Genomic DNA, 19,416 nt, shown 5'->3' with positions numbered 1-19,416 from the left:
GAGTGAGCTGCGGCCCGACGTGTCGTTTCTGGTGTTGAAAACCGGTGAATTCCGGCCCGATAATATTTCAGCTGTAAGTTAGTCGTGGCCCGACCTTATTTTAGGTAATAATCATTAATTATGTATCTATATATACCTATTACCTATTCTATGTACTTTGCAGATGCGGTGTTGGATATAAAAACGAATAACGATAAATGAAATGTTCGATAAGTATGGGAAGTTATATCTTTATACAATATGATAAAGATAATATAGATATTTTTATTGTTTTATCTGTCACATGATTTTCATTAACTACGATACAATCGAATCAACTCTTCTGTTTTTTTTATCATCCAACAAGTTAAATACTACTAACACGTGTTAATTTCAACGAATAATTTGCCACTTCATGTCTGTTGGTTTATAGTAGGGTAACCAGACGTCCCGTTTAAAACGGGATTGTCCCGTTTTTTGTCATCATGTCCCGTTGTCCCGACAAACTTCGAACGGGACGCTTTTTATCCCGTTTTTAGAAGATGGTCCTGTTTTAATCCCGTTATTTCAATATTATTATATTATTATGTTTGTGAAAAAAATATCGATTTATGAAACAATTAATATAAAACAGTTTTACTCGTATATATGTTTAAAATTAGAAACTAAATTTATAAATAACAGACACCATGTTCAGTTGCGCGACTGTTTTGGTCGTCGTCGTCTTATCGCACCGACCGACCAAACCACGGACACGCAACACAATTGTTATTATTATTCCTTAAATATAAAACTATGAAAGTATGTGTACGCCGACGGTCGTCCGCTATTTTTGTTTTTCAATTATTACGAATACCCGTATTACGGTATCGACAAGCCTGTAGTCTTATGAATATTATAATTATATTGATTCCATAGATATAAAATAAATTATATCTATGATTGATTCGATTATTATTATTATTATTATTCTATTTTAATTCTATTATGTTCGTTTCAAAGTCAAAACCATCAGATCAATAATTATTGCAAAACAGCACTTTAAAAGCTTAACTTGTTCACAATTTTATGAATTTCTTTTGAAGCACCCAAAATTGTTGAATTCGATAAGTTCTTCAGAAAAATACGAAAAAATAGTATAAAGTGTGGAAGAAGGATTATCAAATTCATGAATAATGAAAAAAGTTTATGTTGTAAATTTCCTAATTCTTGTTAAAAAAAAATGTAACAGTATTGGTATGTAACATTGTATTGTTTAATTGTTTAATACTTAAATTTTAATATTTAAAAGTACATTTTTTAATTGTTTAAAAAATTATAATAGTTTTGACTTTTAAAATGTAACATTGTGTTTAATAAAACACAAAAAAAGAAAATATTCATAAATATTTAAAAACTTTTATTATATTTAGGTTATTTACTCAAAAACGGTAATGTAATAAGAAAATAATTGTTTGTGATATGACTTAGATTTGTATTTTTACTCTCTACAGGTTGTGTGCATATGTGTTATTAATGTATGTGGAAGAATTTTCTTTGGAGGGGGGGAGGGGGGTAGGTGTTTCAGATGTCCCGTTTTTTTATTTTCTTAAGTAGGCCTCTTCTAAAGGCTCTTCTCTAGACCCTAAAGCACTAATAAGATTATGTCGATTTCATTTAGGGCAAAGTTGGTGGAGGAAATTCAATGTTTAGAACTTACTAAACTATATAATTACAATCATTATTTTTAAAAAAATGTTGGATTGCAATTTTTGGACCCTGAAAACGTCATAGACTGCTTTATTGACGACTTTTCGGCAATACAACCTGCTTAAAATGACCAGATTGTGAAATGTACAGACTACATTATTATGACAATAATATAAAATACGACGTAATATTAATAATTAATTGAGTGAATTTGTATTATGTAATGTTTATAATTTATATTCAATACATAGCGATAGCATTAACTATTTATTATATAGTATATAATATATACATTATTGTATGATGGCCGCAATTCATACGTGCATCTCATAAGCCCGACCCACGACTCTTTATTTAAGGGGCTGCATACAACTTGCGTCCACCAAAAGGTAAATTGTACAGGTATTAAATTCAGCAGATAACTCGCGTCCCGTTTTAGGGACGAAACTCGCCCATATTATTATTCTTACCTGAAATTAGGTCGTAACCGAGTTGAGTCCATACATATTTACAATAATATTGTAATATTGTAATACTTACAATATATTGTTCATATGATCATGAGGTATGTCTATGTGATGTCTGCGACTAACAATATAATATTGTCAGCATTTTCAAACTTAATACAAATGTTAATATTATTGAAGCGGGTTTGTGTATTCAAATCGATTACGTACCTTGTCACCATCACCTGATATCTCATTTGGTAGATATATATTATATTATTGCCTTATATTATTATGATTGATCAAAATAACACCAAGTATTTAACATGGTACTTTACATTTCTCAGTGCAAGTTCTTAAACTTCATTCAGTTGGCAGTTTAATTACGTACAATCACTACAGATGTAAGGATTCTTGAATGTTGAGAGCTACATTTAATTAAAATAATTATATATTTATTATTAGATTATCATTAATTATAAGCATAATCATTATTATTTAGTTATTGTCCATTTAAAATACAAGCACAATCTTAAGGAGCTCAATAACTTAAACTACATACGGTTGGTAGTCGATTATTAAGGCCACTACGGATGCAGGGATTTTTAAGAACTTGCTATAATAATCACTGTCACATCAAACAAAATTGTGAAGGTAATATCCAAACAATCCCGTAAGACTCTAAAAAAAAGCATTAGGTAAATAAATAAATTTGAATAAATCAAAATACATATATTGCCACGGTAATATCGAGTATCGAACATCGCCCTCAGAGAACAACAACTAATACACGCTACAAGTACGACAGAGCAACCTCGCTGAAAAACATATGCATTTCAAACAAAAAACAACTTACAAGTAGTAAAATACACCCGCTTTAAAAACTATTAAAATAATAATCGTGTTAGAACGACCTTTGGTAACACTAACATGTCATATCGTATTATATAAACACATATTAGTTCATTGAGATACACGGCATAGAAGCAGCGGGAGATCACTGGACCATTTCTTCCCCGAAATAAGCGTATCCGGCATACCCTCGGTGACTATATTCATGTAGGTCTTCAACCTTCCGTTCATACCATATTGTCATAATATTCAAATACGAATTTCACCGTATTAAAAAATCGACCCTTACACCTGTACTCCATCTTTGTCCCATCGCTCCCTTTTTATTTTTTATTCTACTACATTATGTTGTAGTTTAAAATGCATGTAATTATTTTGATTTCATTAAGGTTCTTATAACAAAATATTTTTTTAACTTTGCATAATTATTTTAAAGTGTTTTTACATAATCTATAAATAGTTTGTATAATTTTTTAAAAATATTATGTGATAACATAATGTTATATAATCAAATGTAGTGGAAACATACGCAATTAATCTACTCTGTTACTAGTGGTCTGTAATACTTAATGTATGCTATGCGTGTGCTTTATTTATGTTGAGAAGCATCTAGGCTGTATAAAAAGGTAAACCCGGACTCAAATAATCGATGACCCTTTTTGAACCTTTATTTGCGAGATGCAACTTACCTACTGATAATTATTTAGAACGCTAGTAGCATTTTTTATTGGCACAACAAAAATAAAAATCACCACTTTTTAAAACACGATATTTGGTGAGTTTAAAATTATTTATACTTAAACAAATATTTCAAAAACTACACTAATTTCTAAATCCATATTTATTAAATATAGGTTAGAGGCATAAATTTCATGTATTCACACTGACGCACTGTAAGTTCTCGAGATTCACTGTTTGTGAAAAATTAAATTTTTCCGTACTCTTTATTGATGAATTTCAACCCATCTGTCTACCGAGATAAAATATCATTAATGCCGTGTGCGTAAACCAGTTACATTACCAGTTGTACATTTAATATCACAGTGCGCCCAAGCGAGTTTCGATTTTTTGGGTAGAAGTTATAGGTAGTGCTTAAACAAGTTGCAGCCCAAAAAGCGACAGGGGCAAAAAGCGAAAAGTCATTAATACGTTAAAAGAGTCTAGGCCCTTAAAAACTGGTCGGATTTAAGGAGCAGGCACAGTGGCGGCTAGCGATAAAGTGCAATGATGTGGCGGCACTCCATAAGTACATTTTAAAATAAAACTTTATTTTCAATTATACTTCTTAAAGTAACTAAATAGGAATCACTATGGTCAATATTTCTTACGAAATAATTTAAATGATTCAGAATAAAATTAAGTAAAATAATAATATTCGAAGAAAAATATCATCCAGCAATTATTCCAATGCAATAAGAATATAATCTAAAAATTAAATGAAAGCTGAGCGACCAACGCTAACTTTAGTGCGATAATTCTCGTCCGGGATAGTCGAATTGCACTTATTACCTACAAATGAATGGTCGAATTTCACTTGGATTGAAAAAAGGTAATGGTCGAACCGCACTCAGGTAAAAAGCAGGTAGTGGTCGAACATCACTCGTTCAAAAAAAAAATTTTAATGGAAAACCCGTTAAACATATTATGAAACGAAAAGAACGCTAGCATATAAGATTAATACTTTTATTGTATACCGTATAGCGTGAACTATGTGTCTATGTAGACCTATGCAAAATACAATTAGTACACACTTTTACGTCGCTGTGTAAATATGAACAGTTTAAAAATTATTAAAATTGAATGTGGCCGTGACTTAATCGTGTATCAAAATTATACATTTTAAAAAGAAAAGCATGTAAAATGGCGTTGTACCCATCGTGATTGTCCTTCAAAACTTTATCTGGATGAATTTTCTAAAGTAATTTTTCGGTCTGAATTGATACATATTCATGAAGAACCATTTAATTTACCTCGGAGAATGATTTCAAATTCAGCAAAGAAAAAAGCCCTTCAAATGCATGATAATTTTATTAAAATACTTTTTTGAGCCCAAATGCAGTTCGACCACTACCTTTTTCAGTTTTTTACCCGAGTGCAGTTCGACCATCACCTTTTTTAAACCCAAGTGCAATTTGACTAAAATAAGTGCAATTCGACCATACCCTTCTCGTCGTATATTTTCGGCACTGCCATATCAAACTCACACGAGCCACCACTGAGTAGGCTATGGTGATTTCGAGGGTATACGAGGATATATGGCGCATACCCATTTACCATATTTTAGTGAATTCGCGTATGTCCTGTAAAAATATTACAATTAATAAGCAAATATACGCTCGAATACATTAACATGCTTAAAAATTAAGAAATCCGTAGTCTATATATAATTATTAGGGCAGAGGACTTGTAGCTCTAAAAAATCACCAAACATGCACTAAAATGTACAAAATATGCATTAAAAAATAAGATTATTTGTATGAAAATATTTTATTTAAATTTTTATGTCTACGACCGACGTCCCCGTATTAATAATATCTTATGCAGTGAACAATATCTGTAAATAAATAAAATTAATAACCGGAAAATAAATCAATCAACAACCATATTAATATGATCAAAATTGTAAATAATTTTAAATTCGACATTATTTTGGTTGTATATCAAATATTTAAATTAAATACAAATTTTAAAAATATTGATAACGCAATAAATTATTGAAAATATGCATCTTAACGTATAGAATCAAAGAAATATACACTAAAACCAAAAAAAACTCGGACATTTGTTTCTTACTCTGCTATTTTTGTGATCGTTCAATACAAATATGCAAATGCTACAACTCAACTCCGCTGCCTTAATAATTAATAATATATGTATATATAATTATGCCATTTATAACTCAGAAGTTAGAACCGTGTAACAAATAATTACGATTGGTTGTTACCACGTGTAACTGTGTAAGTGTAAAACGTATTGGTAGCATTTGAGACTGGGATTATTGCAGTTATTTTTTTTTAAAGGTTCGTTGCGGACAGAGTAATAATTATTATCATAATTTAATTTATAAATAAAAGTTATTAAAATGTTAAACATGACTTGTGGAATGTGAAATAGTTTTAACACTTATAAGTACATAAATACAAAATGTAAATAATAGCCAATAGGTACCTAGTAAAAAATGTATTTTTGTAAAGTTTGTGAATTTGTGAATGTAGTCTATAAGAGCTTTGCAAAATAATTGTTCTTGGCATTTTTAAAGGGTTGATTAGTTTGCGATTCTAAAATCAAAATAATCATTGCATATTTACATCATTGCCTTAATATCATACGTGAGAGTAACTATACCTTATTTTTTTTGAGGCGCTTGGCGAAACTGGCACAGGCCAGGGACGCAAAGCTGAAGTGGCGCAAAATCCAGAATAAAATATACCATATATTGATAGATATATATATATATGGTATTAATCATTATTGGTATTATTAATAATATACATTTTACTAATAATATGATCAAAATAGTTGTATTATTATAGATACACTATAGTGACGAGTGAGAGACTATATTACCTTATGCTTTTATAGAGTAGGTATACAAATATTACAATTATTTACAAGACGTGTTTAAAAATAATATGTCGTTAATCTTTATAATATCACGTAATATTACGCTGGGTGCCGAGTGGAAATTTTAAGAACTGTTGGTGCCGATAATATTGTGTTTATATTTGAATTGGTGGTAAGTGGTAACGTAGTAGTTTTCAAAATCGATTATTACTATTCAATATTAGCTGAATGTCCAAGTTAAAATTTGGATTCTAAATTAATTATATTTTAAAGACTTCCATCATATTTATAGGTAGGTCGTACGTAGACGGTAGGGCTATCCCTACTCCAATTACAATATTTAGTCATTTTATATTAGTCCATGAAGGGAAGAACTCACCAGAAATTCTACGGTGAGTTCTTAATTATTATAAATTATAACTATACAAAATTAAATTAATTTACTTAATTGTAGTCAATATAATCATATATATCAAAGTTGTAACTTAGGTTTTACGCAAAATAATTATTTATAAGAATGTAAATATCTAGTACCTATACAAGAAGTTGCTATTACTATTTGTTGGTTCTTATCGATCAAATTTGAATTTAAATAAGGTAAATACATTTAGATATTTTGTTCACACATTAAAAAAATAATAATACAGTTATTCACTTAATTATTAAATAGATTTAAAATCATCTAAATCTTATCTGGAGTTAAGTAAATTAAATTATATGAGTCGAACTGTTTAAATTACCTCCACGCCAATTATCTATTTTATTTATTTTAATTCTACGGACTGTTTGATAATCAAAGGTCAGATATTTATCTCTGGAGTAATTTGGACAACTGGCTTGACAATGATATCAATAAAAAAATATCTTTAATTCAGTTATTAATATTTAAACATAAATTGAATCAGTCTGAGAAATTGTATTTTCTAAAAAAGATTTTAGAATATTGAAAATATAAATTTACTTCATAAATTACATTTTAAATGTTTTTATTTTTTTTAGTATTAGCTGGTAATTGGTATGTCTGGATAGCTACCTATCCTTTTGCTATCTACGTCTTAAACATGTACGATATGACAAATATTCGTTCACTAGTTTAAATAGAGTGCTGTTTGTTTGATATTTGAGTGAATTGACCTATTATTAAATTTTTAGTTAAGAACATTATTTGTGTCGACTTTTATTCGATATTTTAATTTTCAAGCGTGATTTGAGCATTTTTAATTTGTGATATTTCACATACCCTAATCTTGCTTGAAAATTAAAATACCGAATAAATCAGAGGCCTAAGCACAGAATAATGTTAACTATTTTTTCTTGTTAAAATCATAATTATTATTATTACTAATACAAATAAAATAAAATAAAAAATGCATACACCTTTTATATGTGTGCGTATGATGAGGGGGGGGGTATTAAAACACTTTATAATGGTTTAAATATGTTAAATGGCCAGGAGCGCAAATGAACATTGCTACGGCTCTGGCGAAAATGCCACTGGGTGTAAGTGAATGTAAGCCTGTTTAAATGTACCTGCTACATTATTTTTTCAAAGGATAACTTTTCATAACATTACTGTCAACACAATAATATATATTTATTTTATGTCAACCACTTTTTCACCACCGCGAAAAGTGTACACAAAACACTATAGCAAGTCGAGAATCTTTTCGTAAGAAAAAGCCACTAAAAAAATTTCAAAACCATGATATGTTCAGGGAGCCGTACAGGTCTGAACAACCTTTTTTTGAGTTGTAGTTGTTAGTATAGACAATTTATTATGGAATATTAGAATAAAGATGATATTATTATTCCATTGAAAAATCGGTAGGCATTAAAAACATAATGATAGGTACCTCTTAAATTTAGAAAATATAGAACAACTTTATTTCATTAGTTCATTATTGTGATTGTTTATATGAATATAATATTATTTAACTAAATACAATAACACACAACACGACGTATCTACTTAATATTAGTAGGAATTTTCCAAAGAGCCCTCAGGTTGCACATTAAAGAGCCGCAGGTTTCCGACCCCTGCACTATAGACATACATACTACAATACTATGCGCGCGCATTCACTTGTTGGTCATCTTCGGGCACGATCGATCTTTTGTAATAGGACAATGCCGCCCGGAATGTCACCCAGCCGAAATAAAATAATTCTGTATTACAGTAATATTGGGACAAGCGAGTAGCGACTATAGTGGTTGTTGTAGGTGGCGCACCTTTGCAACTATACGCACAGCTGTAACGTCGAAAATTGCAGTAAAAAAAATGTCGTGAAGAGTACCTCGTGACCACCATCCACCGAAGATTCGAAGTTTCGTTTTTCCCCGTTTCACCATTTGCGTTCAACACAAGTTAGTCACACAACTTCATACACACAGGTATGTATTCAAATGTATAAATATAATAGTATACAATAGGTATTAGTGTATTACCTAATGTATTGTTAACCGTTGTAGACACTTGTATCTATTTACTTTTAACTATATGTCTATATAGCTGTGGTGGGCACCCGATGTGTTAGTAGTCAAAAAATAAATCCCAAAAAAATTGCCCTGTTGGCATATGTTCCTGATTTCAACGTTCCCGAGGGAATGTATTATGTGATATGTAGTCTGCTATCTACTTGTTTTATATTATGTGATATGCAGTCCGCTATCTACTTGTTTTATATTATGTCTATGCAGGGAACAGACCTGGGGATCTAGTAGTACAAGGTTCTAGGTGATACTATGAAACTATTAAGATTTCCACAGACGTGTTTACGGGAGAGCCTGGGTGAGCACTGCCCCCCCCCCCCCGGGAGACTCAACATCATGTCAGGATAAATTTTTCTTTATTAATGTATCTGTTTTTAATTTAGTTTTAAATGTATTTTTATTGTTTTGACAAAAGTTACACTTTTTGATTATAATTAAAAAAGATTCCTACCATTGTGAATTTTGTAACATAAAAAATGAATGTTTCTTCATGCCTAAAAAAAAATAGGTCTCACAATTAAAAAATGTGTTGTGCACGTCTTGTGCGTATGAAGATTTCCAAGAAAAAAAATTCGATACGTATCAATAGGGAATAGTTACGTACATACTCGTATCGAAGTATGAGTCCGATACGGGTCGATAGTAGTACAATAGATAGTGTTATCTACAGCCGTGGTGATACGTTACCATTTTAAGTATCAAATATGGCTTTATAACCACAGATATAGTTGTAATATGGTTGCTCAACAGGCAATTATAAAACGGCGCCAAATTTCCTTATCAAGTTACATACATATGCATACAAAAAAGTCGCGTCATGTCATACTGCCGTTCCGTTGTGGTTAGGTAAGTCAGCTGTTCTACAGTCTTGTGTATAAGCAACATGTATATATATATATATACAGCAGCTTTAGAGGGTTCAAGTCAAACGCCATATCTATGGTAAGACACTAAGACTACAATTTGTCAAATTTGATAAGAACATTCGGCGCCGCTGAATGCTGTGATTCAATATAGGCCGTCGTGCATCCATACTACCCATATCCAGGCTGACATAGATACTCGATACTCTATTTCTCATAGACCTATGTTATCCTTCATCAAAATATCCTTAACACACACATGCACACACTGTTCGTCGTGCGACTGCCCAGCAAAATCGATGTCTTTATAGTTGATGTATAAGCGACCTTTTAATGTTTCGTACTTTATTTTATTCGGTTGCAAACCAGTTGATCAATAGTCAAATGCATTATTAGTTACAGGTCTGCATTACAAAACAGTTGAACATTGTGCAGAGGGCTTTGAAACATCTTTTCTCAGATTATAGATATATTCTGCTCCATTTGTGAATAAATTACCTAGAATAATCGACAACAAATATGGGGAGCAAATTTAAGGGTTTTGAAGGATGTTTCACCATGACAATTAGCACTACTAACTATGATGCACTACGGTAAGTAGCAGTATATTATAGATACCATACGTTATAAATTATTTTACACAATAATTGTAAATGTTTTTTAGACTTTTACGAAATGCAAATTATAGACGTAAACAACTTAATATTAAACTTGCAAAAGGAACAATGACCAAAATTAATATGTTACAACAAATAGATGCCGAATTGCAAATATTAGATGTTTTTCTCAAGAAAATTGATGTAAGCTTGTGCCTTGTATATATAACCACTACTGTAGTATAATTTATACGGGGTGATTGTTTTTGATTGTTTTATTAATTTAGAGTAAAAAGGAAGCAAAAGAATGTTGTGCGATACTGAATAAGGTACTTACAGTTTTAACCGATCGCCTCAACAACACGTGGATTAATATACTTTTACTTTTCACCGTCGATGAAGTTGATCCGGAAGTTTTTGAAGTAAGCCTAAATGTTTAATACCTATTGAACATCCCGTATTTATCTGTTCTATGTTTTACTGTCTATTATATTTTCTTATGAATTATTTAAAGTGGTATATTAAGTCCAGGGCAACTGCCCATCCCTATGTCATCAGAAAAAAAAATAAACAAATTATTTTAATTTAATCAAACAAAGCCTTGAAAAATTAATTTTGAAGTATACAATGCTGTTATTTTGAATAAATTTATAAATAGTAAATCAGTTATTAAAAACAAAACAAATGAGCTTCTAGTTTTACACTTATTCTAGCATCACTATTCAATAATTTAATTTCTGTGTTTAAAGGGGGTCTGGCTCCTATAGGGCCAAGGTTGACAATACTGGTATTATACTGTCCTTCTAAGTCCTTTCTGCTACAACACTTGTTACCAAAAATACTTAATCTTCTAAATTATATTAATGGTCTTATATCACTGTTATAAATTGTTGATTTGATATTAATTCATTGTTAAAATGATTAAAACTAAAAATTGAATATAAAAAATCTAAGTAGAAAAAAATACTTATTACCTCTATATTCTTTAAAATAATTTTTAGTTGTTTGTACCAAAATTATGTTTGACTAAAGAAATAAAGTGGCAAAAACATGGATAGTAGATGTCCGTAAGGTATCATTTATAAATACTAAGATAAAAAAAACATGAAAAATTCTTCTTTTACAAAAGTATAATGTATTTTCTTCAAAATAAAATCAATTACCATAGTACTATATATACCAATGTATACTATAACCAGGGCTCAGAACGTATAGTGTTTGCTAATTTTAACGGTTTGACATTAAATCTAGCAGAGTGCTACGGAAGTGTATGTCATATTACAACACTTTTAATTATAAATTTGGAAGTTTCTCAAAAAAAAAAAAATGCTGATTCTCAGTTTTTCTGATTATTTTTGTTTCTATGCATATGTCTGCTTAATTATTATTTATGGTGAATTGTGCCACTGATAAAAACCTAGAAAGTTTAGTACATTTCTCGTTTTTTTCTTGTTTTGTTCATGGTAAAGTTAGAACCAAAAATAGTTCTTCTCCTTTCTATTATATTTTCTAGTAATAAACACTGGAACTCATTTGCTTCACTTATCTATTAATCGGCCAAAACAATCAATTTTTTTTTGATTAGGAAGGAAATTTAAAGGTTTTCATAAACTCAAAATGGCTAAAAGTTCTTTATTTATTTAAAGGTAATTTTTTTTATGTAATCAAGTGTAAAAATTAAGCAATAAATTAAAAAAATTGTGTTAATAGTTTTTGTCTTGCTTTATTTTGCTTATTTTGATGATTATAAGTGCTGTGAGTCCCAAACCCTGATTACAACAAAATAAACAGAGAAAATAATTGTTTCTTGTGAAAATGTTATTCCTAATATTAATATGTGTATATTTCCATTAATAATTCAAGTTAAAAAAAAACTAAAAATGATTTTTTAGTGCTTAGTTGATTTCTTTATTTTGTACTGGCAGTGTGTATGTAAATCAGATAGGCACACAACAGCTAAAATATTTTCTAGTAAAATAACTACTTTTAATTTATAATTATTATTATAAAAATTGTTCATAAAATATGTATTTGTTTGTTTTCAGGTAATGTCTTGCTGCAAGAACTGCAGAAATTGTAATGCAACCGTAGAAAGTATCGTTAGCAACATGGAGGTAAGTTTTAATATTATACAAATTATAAGAATTAAAATTTGAATACAAATACTAAACTATTTATGTGTTTTCCATGTTATAGACAATTTCAATTGAAGAAAATACAATTTTTAATCTTTCTTCGTCTGATTTTATAAAAATTCGTCAAACAACAGCGTTTGTAGATAAAACGTTGATGATAAAAGAAGTATTTTTTCGAAACGAGGAAATTAAAGGATTTGTTATCACGGCTCCCCGCAAGTATGGGAAATCAACGAATCTAACTATGTTAAGATATTTCTTGGAAATTCAGGTGGACTCTCTTGGAAAACCACTTTCAAAGGCAAGCGCTGAGAAACCAATTACAAACACAAGTAATTACAAATTATTTAAAGGACTTAAAATAAGCAAAGAGGTTAACATAATGAAGAAGCATTTTGGAAAACACCCAGTCTTATATGCGGATTTTAAAATGGAAAAGAATTTAAAATCGTACAATTGTGTTATTGAAGGACTTAAAAAAATAATTCACAAATCCTTTCGATTGCATAATTATTTGCAAAAAAGTTCTAAATTGAGTATTAAACAGAGAAAAATATGTAAATTATGGTGCTGTAAAAGTTACAAAAAGCTTAAGGATGTAGATGAAACTTCAATTGGTCTTAGGTTATTGTGTACATTTTTAATAAAGCATCATAATAAGCCATGTTTTGTTCTTATAGATAATGTTGATTTTTTTACAAAGACTGATACAATAACAGCGACTTTGTTAGAAGATTATGAAATTATCGTTTTGTTTATGAGGAAAATGTTATTATTCTTAAAAAACAATCAATTAGTTGATAAAGTATTTATGACCGGAAAAACTGAGTATGCTGTTCATATTATAATGCCTTCGTGTATACTAATACAACCGTTCTATAAATTTCATCAGTTTACTGATTATTATGGATTAACTGTGAATGAGTTGGAGTATCTTTTCAAAAAATCAGAGTTTAAAGATGTTTCAACGACAATAAAAGAAGTAAAAGCTTATTATGGTTCATATAATAAAATTGATCCAAGTACAAAAATAAAGAAGGAAATATATTGCACATGGTCAATTTTAAGTGTTTTAAAATTTAAAAAACTTGGCAACTATTGGAGAGACTTTGGAAATTTTTTTTGTGGTCTTTCAAATCCAACTATTAACAATACGATGCAACTAATACTAACTAATGATCATAATATGCTGGCTATGTTCTACCCTAATTCAGACAAAAAATCTCTGCCGATCAACCCTATAGTTATTGCAACATCCGGAATCCCTACTAGGAAATCATTAGATTATTTTTACCATATGTTGATGGACTTAGGTTATCTGACTACAAGTCCATCTTCAGTATTGGTTGAAGCCATACATAATAATATAAGCACTTGTATAGGATATGTAGAAGTACCAAATCAGGAAGTGAGAAATGATATTGTAGATAAAATATCATTGCTATCTTAAAAATTATACTTAATTATTTTATTTAATAATATATGTTTGTGTACACTGTACAATCCTATTTTAAATAATATTTTTGATGATTCCTCTAAGCTGTGTATCTATAGCTAAATATGATTATTTTGTTTTTATTCTCAACAAATCCATTAAATATTTTTTAAGCAACCAATTGTGTATTAAAATAAGTTTAAACTACAAATTTATATTTTTAAGGCTTGAATAGTACAATTATTGTTATATATTTATGTTTATTTAATTTTATATTACAAAATGGGCCTTGGTCCAAAGTACAGTACAAAATATGTGTATTCAAAAGACAAATATAAGCTCTAAACATTATTTATATAATATTAACAAAAACAAAAAGACGGGTGCTCGTTAGTAGTAAGCAGCATCCTAAACATTGGTCTATTACAAGAATAATAGACCAATGTCTATATGTTATATTAATTTTAATAATTTTTATGTGTGTAGCAAAATTATTCTTCTTCACAATTAAAACATATATACAAATAACCTTTGCCATTGAAGTTCATATATGCTTTTAAAATAAATATTTTTACATCATTATTGTGTATCATGGGCGAGATATTATGTATATATATAAATATAATTGTTATACTGAAATGTAATATGAATAATTATTTATACATTTAATTGTATTGTATTACCCAATATAAGAGATATGTGGAAATCTATGTTTTTCTCTTAAAAATAAATACATGTTAATTCATAATAATAAATGACCTATGTTGATTTATAAAGAATGTATTTCAATTTCAATAGATATATTTTAAATGTACAAATAAAAAATAAATGGTTTGTCTCCAAAAGCTTATTGGAAGACACGAAATTTCTAAAAATTTCTCCTATCCTGATTATTATTTCTATTATGGCTTATTTTTCGAAAATAATTGAATGAATGTATCCTGATTTATTTGAGCTTAGCACAGTCACTCTGGAACTAAAGTCCAGCGAAAGTTCCAATAAAACCAACTATAGACCTATATTGATATTAAGCCATATAGCTAAACTCTTTGATTCATTTATATTATTTTCTATTAGGCCAGCTATTAATTCAGTTTTAATTCAAGTTTTAATTCAAGTTGGGCATCTCTCTCCCTTGTTATTTGTATTATTTATTAATGCTGTTAAAAGAGCTATTGTTAACAGTCAATTCCTACTATTTGCAGATCAATTAAAATTATTTCTAAAAATGAATTCGTAAATGACTACTTGCTTTTACAAGGCAATCTCAATTTGTTAGTCAGATGAGTTAAAAGTTGTGGGTTGGAACTTGATATTTCAAAATGTCGTTTAAACTCGTGAGTGTATTCGTAATTATTTTCTATAAATGATAATGTATAGTTATTTGGAGGTAATGAGATTACTGATTTGTGTATTCTATTTGATCATGAGTTAAATTTTCATGCCCACTTAGATAAAATGTGTTTTAAAGCATTAAAAATCTTAGGTTTTATAAAAATAATTTGTAATGAATTTAAATTAGTGACTCCTTTATAATCCTTAAATTGTGTATCGGTGAGATCAATTTTGGAATATGGAGCTGTTGTGGGGGATCCTGATACGACTTGCAAGATGAATCAAATTGAACTTGTTCAACTAAAGTTTCTTAATTTTGTTGAGTATAAATTAAAAATTAATCACCCACCTTTTTCAATTTAATCCAAATTGCACACAAATATTTATTGATTTAATGTCACAAAATCACTGAGTGTGACGCAAACAATGAGTCAGTTATCTATAACTGTTACACTTAGAAACAACTAATTGTAACATTGAATGTATTTTTAAATTAATTAGATTTCGTAGATAGTGCATATTTTTATTAGTCGATAATTCATGGATTTATCATAATAATAATCTATCAGAGATCAAAAGTTTAATGAATATGATTTTGTTGAAAATAATGGATCTATCATATTATATAACATATTATAACTTAATGTTTAATCTTGATTATTGTATATAAATTATTTGATTTGGATAATGGATTTTTTTTCACATAAAAAAACACTTAAACACCCTGAAGTAATAATCTATGGACATTAAAATTGATCATGAATTTAAATGGCGTTAATGACCTATACAAATTTTACCACTGAATCGTTTCTGATGTAAATGAGAAAAATATCTATGACATTACAGTTCATTTTTATTAAATTTATTAATTTATAGGTTCTTGTTCAGAGTAGCCATAGTTCAGGGACTTGGCAAAACTTGAAATTTTTTAGAAGCTTGTCTAATTTCTATCCATCCAAAACGTCATTAAAGTTATTAACTGTTATATTTTTTACTATCTACCTGTCTTAGTAAATACTAAAATACTAGGTTATTACTCATTAATAATCATCTACCTGCCCTAAAAAAAACTCAGAATCAGTCATGATTAACAATTTTGCCACACCACTGAACTATGATCGTGATCATCGTACAGAAAATATGTCTTAATCATAAAAGTCTTTCATATAATTTTGAAAAAATTGTGTGAGAAACTTGGTACAAAAATGTAGATTATTACTGATCATATAGATAAAATCAAAACTGTCAAGTAACTACGTAATTTTAAAAAATTAGAGCATCAGTGTATTACAAAATTATAACCTTGGATTGGAAAGATGAATTGGGCAAACTAATTCAACAGAAATAATTAATAAACCGTGGTTTTTTTACACCTTTGTTGTTCTATAGCTTTTAAAATTGATTTTCCAAATCAGGGAAAACAATTAAAATGTTGACAAAGTCAGGTCCGGATAATAAAACACAAATTGCATTATTTACCATCAAAATACAATTGCCTTCCGTTCCAAGTATTTGATTCATAATAAATTAATATATTTTATAAGATAATGCTTACTGTTTTTTCTTGTGTATTCTTAATATCCTTCAACCTTCATGAAGGTTTAAATTTATATCAGGCTATGTTAACCTACATAAGTTAATATGGTCACCACTACTTACTCAGTTCAATAATAATAATAATAAGGACATGGTATTTTGCAAAATGTTCAAGGCGTTGACCACAATGAAATTATTAGCTAATGATTTAATTTGTTGATGTGTACCGGCACTTTGTTATCCTTTGCGAGGAGAGTATTTTATAGTATTTATATTAAGATGATGTTATACAATATTTATTTCTCTCTCAGACTCAAGCACAAGAAAGATAGTTTTTCACCTAAAATCGTTTTTTATGATTTTTGAGTAACCTTATACTAAAATCACATATCACAAAAATTGTAGATGGTAATATTTTTGAGGGTATAACATATTGGTTTTATATTTTATTATTATTCTATTTATAGAAATTTTTTTTTTTAAATTTAAATGATGTTTAAATTGTTTTGAGACAATAATAAGACAAATCGATATATCATTCCCTTAAAAATATTATTCTTCATCGATTTTGTAATGGGTGATTTTACTCTTAGATTATTCTAAAACAAAAAAAAATTCTGCGTAAATGCGATTTGTCTATGTTGCGCGTGGGCTGGAGAAAGAAAACAAACAGTGCTCTGACTTCCTCTTTAAGAAGATTGTCAAATGAATAATAGAGTGTTTCTTGACTATGCACACTAAAAATTATCAAATTATACTTAATATTATTAAATCTAATTACATGGATTTTCTGTACAACAAAATGAGGTTCTGCCTGGTCGTTTCTACATACTAGACTAACTATGAGCCATGTGACCAAAGAGCCTCTATCTCTAACAACAGGGTGGGAATTGCTAGATTTGTAGATTCAAGCCCAAGTATTTGATCCCATTGTCAAGTGTACCTGTGCACACATAATATGTTATAATATTACTCGACAATGTGTACTCGCAATATTGTTCCTATTACTTAAAGTTGGTTGAAAAAAAACAATTTAAATTTATGTATTTAAAATAAATACCTACTCATGTGGATTTTTTTTTAAAAATGGATTTTCGTCCCTTGGTACAGTAATCAAATTAGTATCTACCTAGTTAGTATGTGAGTACTCACATGCAAACAATGTAATTCTGTTAGTATTAAAAAAAATATAGCACCAAATCTATTACTAAATATTTAGTTGTATTTTGGCTTAACAGCGACTATCCTCAGGTGTAAATATTGAAGGTATGGCACATTTTTATGTGGACATATTTTTGTTTATAGGTAAATATAGTAAGTAGGTACCTATAGTCCAATTATTATTTTGACCCGATAATTAATTTTCAAATCATTAAAAAATGTATAATGAATAACTACTGTCAACTTCAGTCCATTACTTGAAGGAATCTATGAAGAATATACATAGGTGACTGATACATCATTTACATATCCAATTATATAATAATATATTCATTACACAAAATAGTTATAGAAGGAAAAAACCAATACAATTTATTTTAAATATGGATACAATAATAGTACTTATTTATATAATGATTGAAATAATTGTTTATTCTGAAGTTTTACCCTTATATATTATATTTAATACTAGGTATATATTTAAAAATTAAAAAAAAAATTTTTTTTTTATATTGTAAAATAGATTGTTAATATTAGGTACCTACTACTAAAATCTATAGAATCAGATGAAAACATTGTGGGTATCAAGTATAAAGATAAATATGTATATTGTTTTAACACACACAGCAGTAGGTAAGTATAATTTAATTTATTACTATTTACGAATACATAATTTGCTTTAAATTTTAGTGAAAAATAAATGTTTTATATAAAAAGTACAAAAATTTACTAAATACCAATTCCAATAAATCTAGATTCAAAATAAGTATGTTCAACACAATTTGAAAACAAATAAAAATGGAAGTATTAAAATAAATGGAATTATTATACACAAAATTAACATAGGTAACAAAATAATAAACTATTGTAAATAGAAAATGTTTGCATCCATTAATAATAAGTAATTAATTAAATAGGTAGTTAGTAACTATTATAATTATTATCTATGTTACTAATTAAATGTGTTTATGATGGAAGTTTTGCTTATATACCTAAATGTATCATGTATAGGTATATTTATATTAAAAATAATTATAAATTAGATTTTATATAACATTCCAAACTATGCTGTTATAAATTGGAGCCAACTGGCAGGTATAAATAAAAATATGTGTACAATAAATGTTTACGTTTTTAAACAATTTAAATTAATACCACTAATATTATAACTGTTACAGTTGCCTGTTTGGTTTTTAAAAATAAAAATTGACGCATTATGGCAATTTTCATAAAACCTTTTACAGGTTTTTAGTTCTTAGTTGAAGGTAGTTGAAAATAATCATATAAAAATTAAAAATATTAACATTATTTTATCGATTTACAAGAAAAAGTTCC

General features: G+C 28.5%; 1 protein-coding gene across 3 annotated transcripts; it reads left to right on the top strand.

Annotated features, from left to right (window-relative positions):
- Positions 1–8,643: 8,643 nt before the first annotated feature.
- On the top strand, positions 8,644–14,667 carry LOC111034869. 3 transcript variants are annotated; one of them, XM_022316272.1, is made up of 6 exons: positions 8,644–8,921; positions 10,280–10,476; positions 10,548–10,683; positions 10,767–10,901; positions 12,525–12,593; positions 12,676–14,667. In XM_022316272.1, exons 2-6 carry the CDS (start codon positions 10,403–10,405, stop codon positions 14,062–14,064), a joined length of 1,803 nt encoding a protein of 600 aa, XP_022171964.1. In that variant the 5' UTR covers positions 8,644–8,921; positions 10,280–10,402; the 3' UTR covers positions 14,065–14,667. The 3 variants fall into 3 exon arrangements, with proteins under 3 accessions (XP_022171964.1, XP_022171965.1, XP_022171963.1); XM_022316273.1 differs by lacking the exon at positions 8,644–8,921 and adding an exon at positions 9,769–9,866; XM_022316271.1 differs by lacking the exon at positions 8,644–8,921 and adding an exon at positions 9,957–10,199.
- The last annotated feature ends 4,749 nt before the right edge of the window (positions 14,668–19,416 follow it).

The sequence above is a fragment of the Myzus persicae genome, unplaced genomic scaffold (assembly GCF_001856785.1).
Source record: "Myzus persicae strain clone G006 unplaced genomic scaffold, MPER_G0061.0, whole genome shotgun sequence".
In the NCBI taxonomy this organism is placed as follows: domain Eukaryota; kingdom Metazoa; phylum Arthropoda; class Insecta; order Hemiptera; family Aphididae; genus Myzus; species Myzus persicae.
Note: the sequence above shows the minus strand (reverse complement) of the source record. Positions and strands in the feature narration are given on the sequence as shown.

Bases quoted from the DNA above. Each gene is read 5' to 3' on its own strand.
- LOC111034869 (XM_022316272.1), top strand. From the start codon at position 10,403: ATGGGGAGCAAATTTAAGGGTTTTGAAGGATGTTTCACCATGACAATT. The intron at 10,684-10,766 runs GTAAGCTTGTGC...TTATTAATTTAG, and splicing joins TTTTTCTCAAGAAAATTGAT to AGTAAAAAGGAAGCAAAAGA. The intron at 12,594-12,675 runs GTAAGTTTTAAT...TCCATGTTATAG, and splicing joins GTATCGTTAGCAACATGGAG to ACAATTTCAATTGAAGAAAA.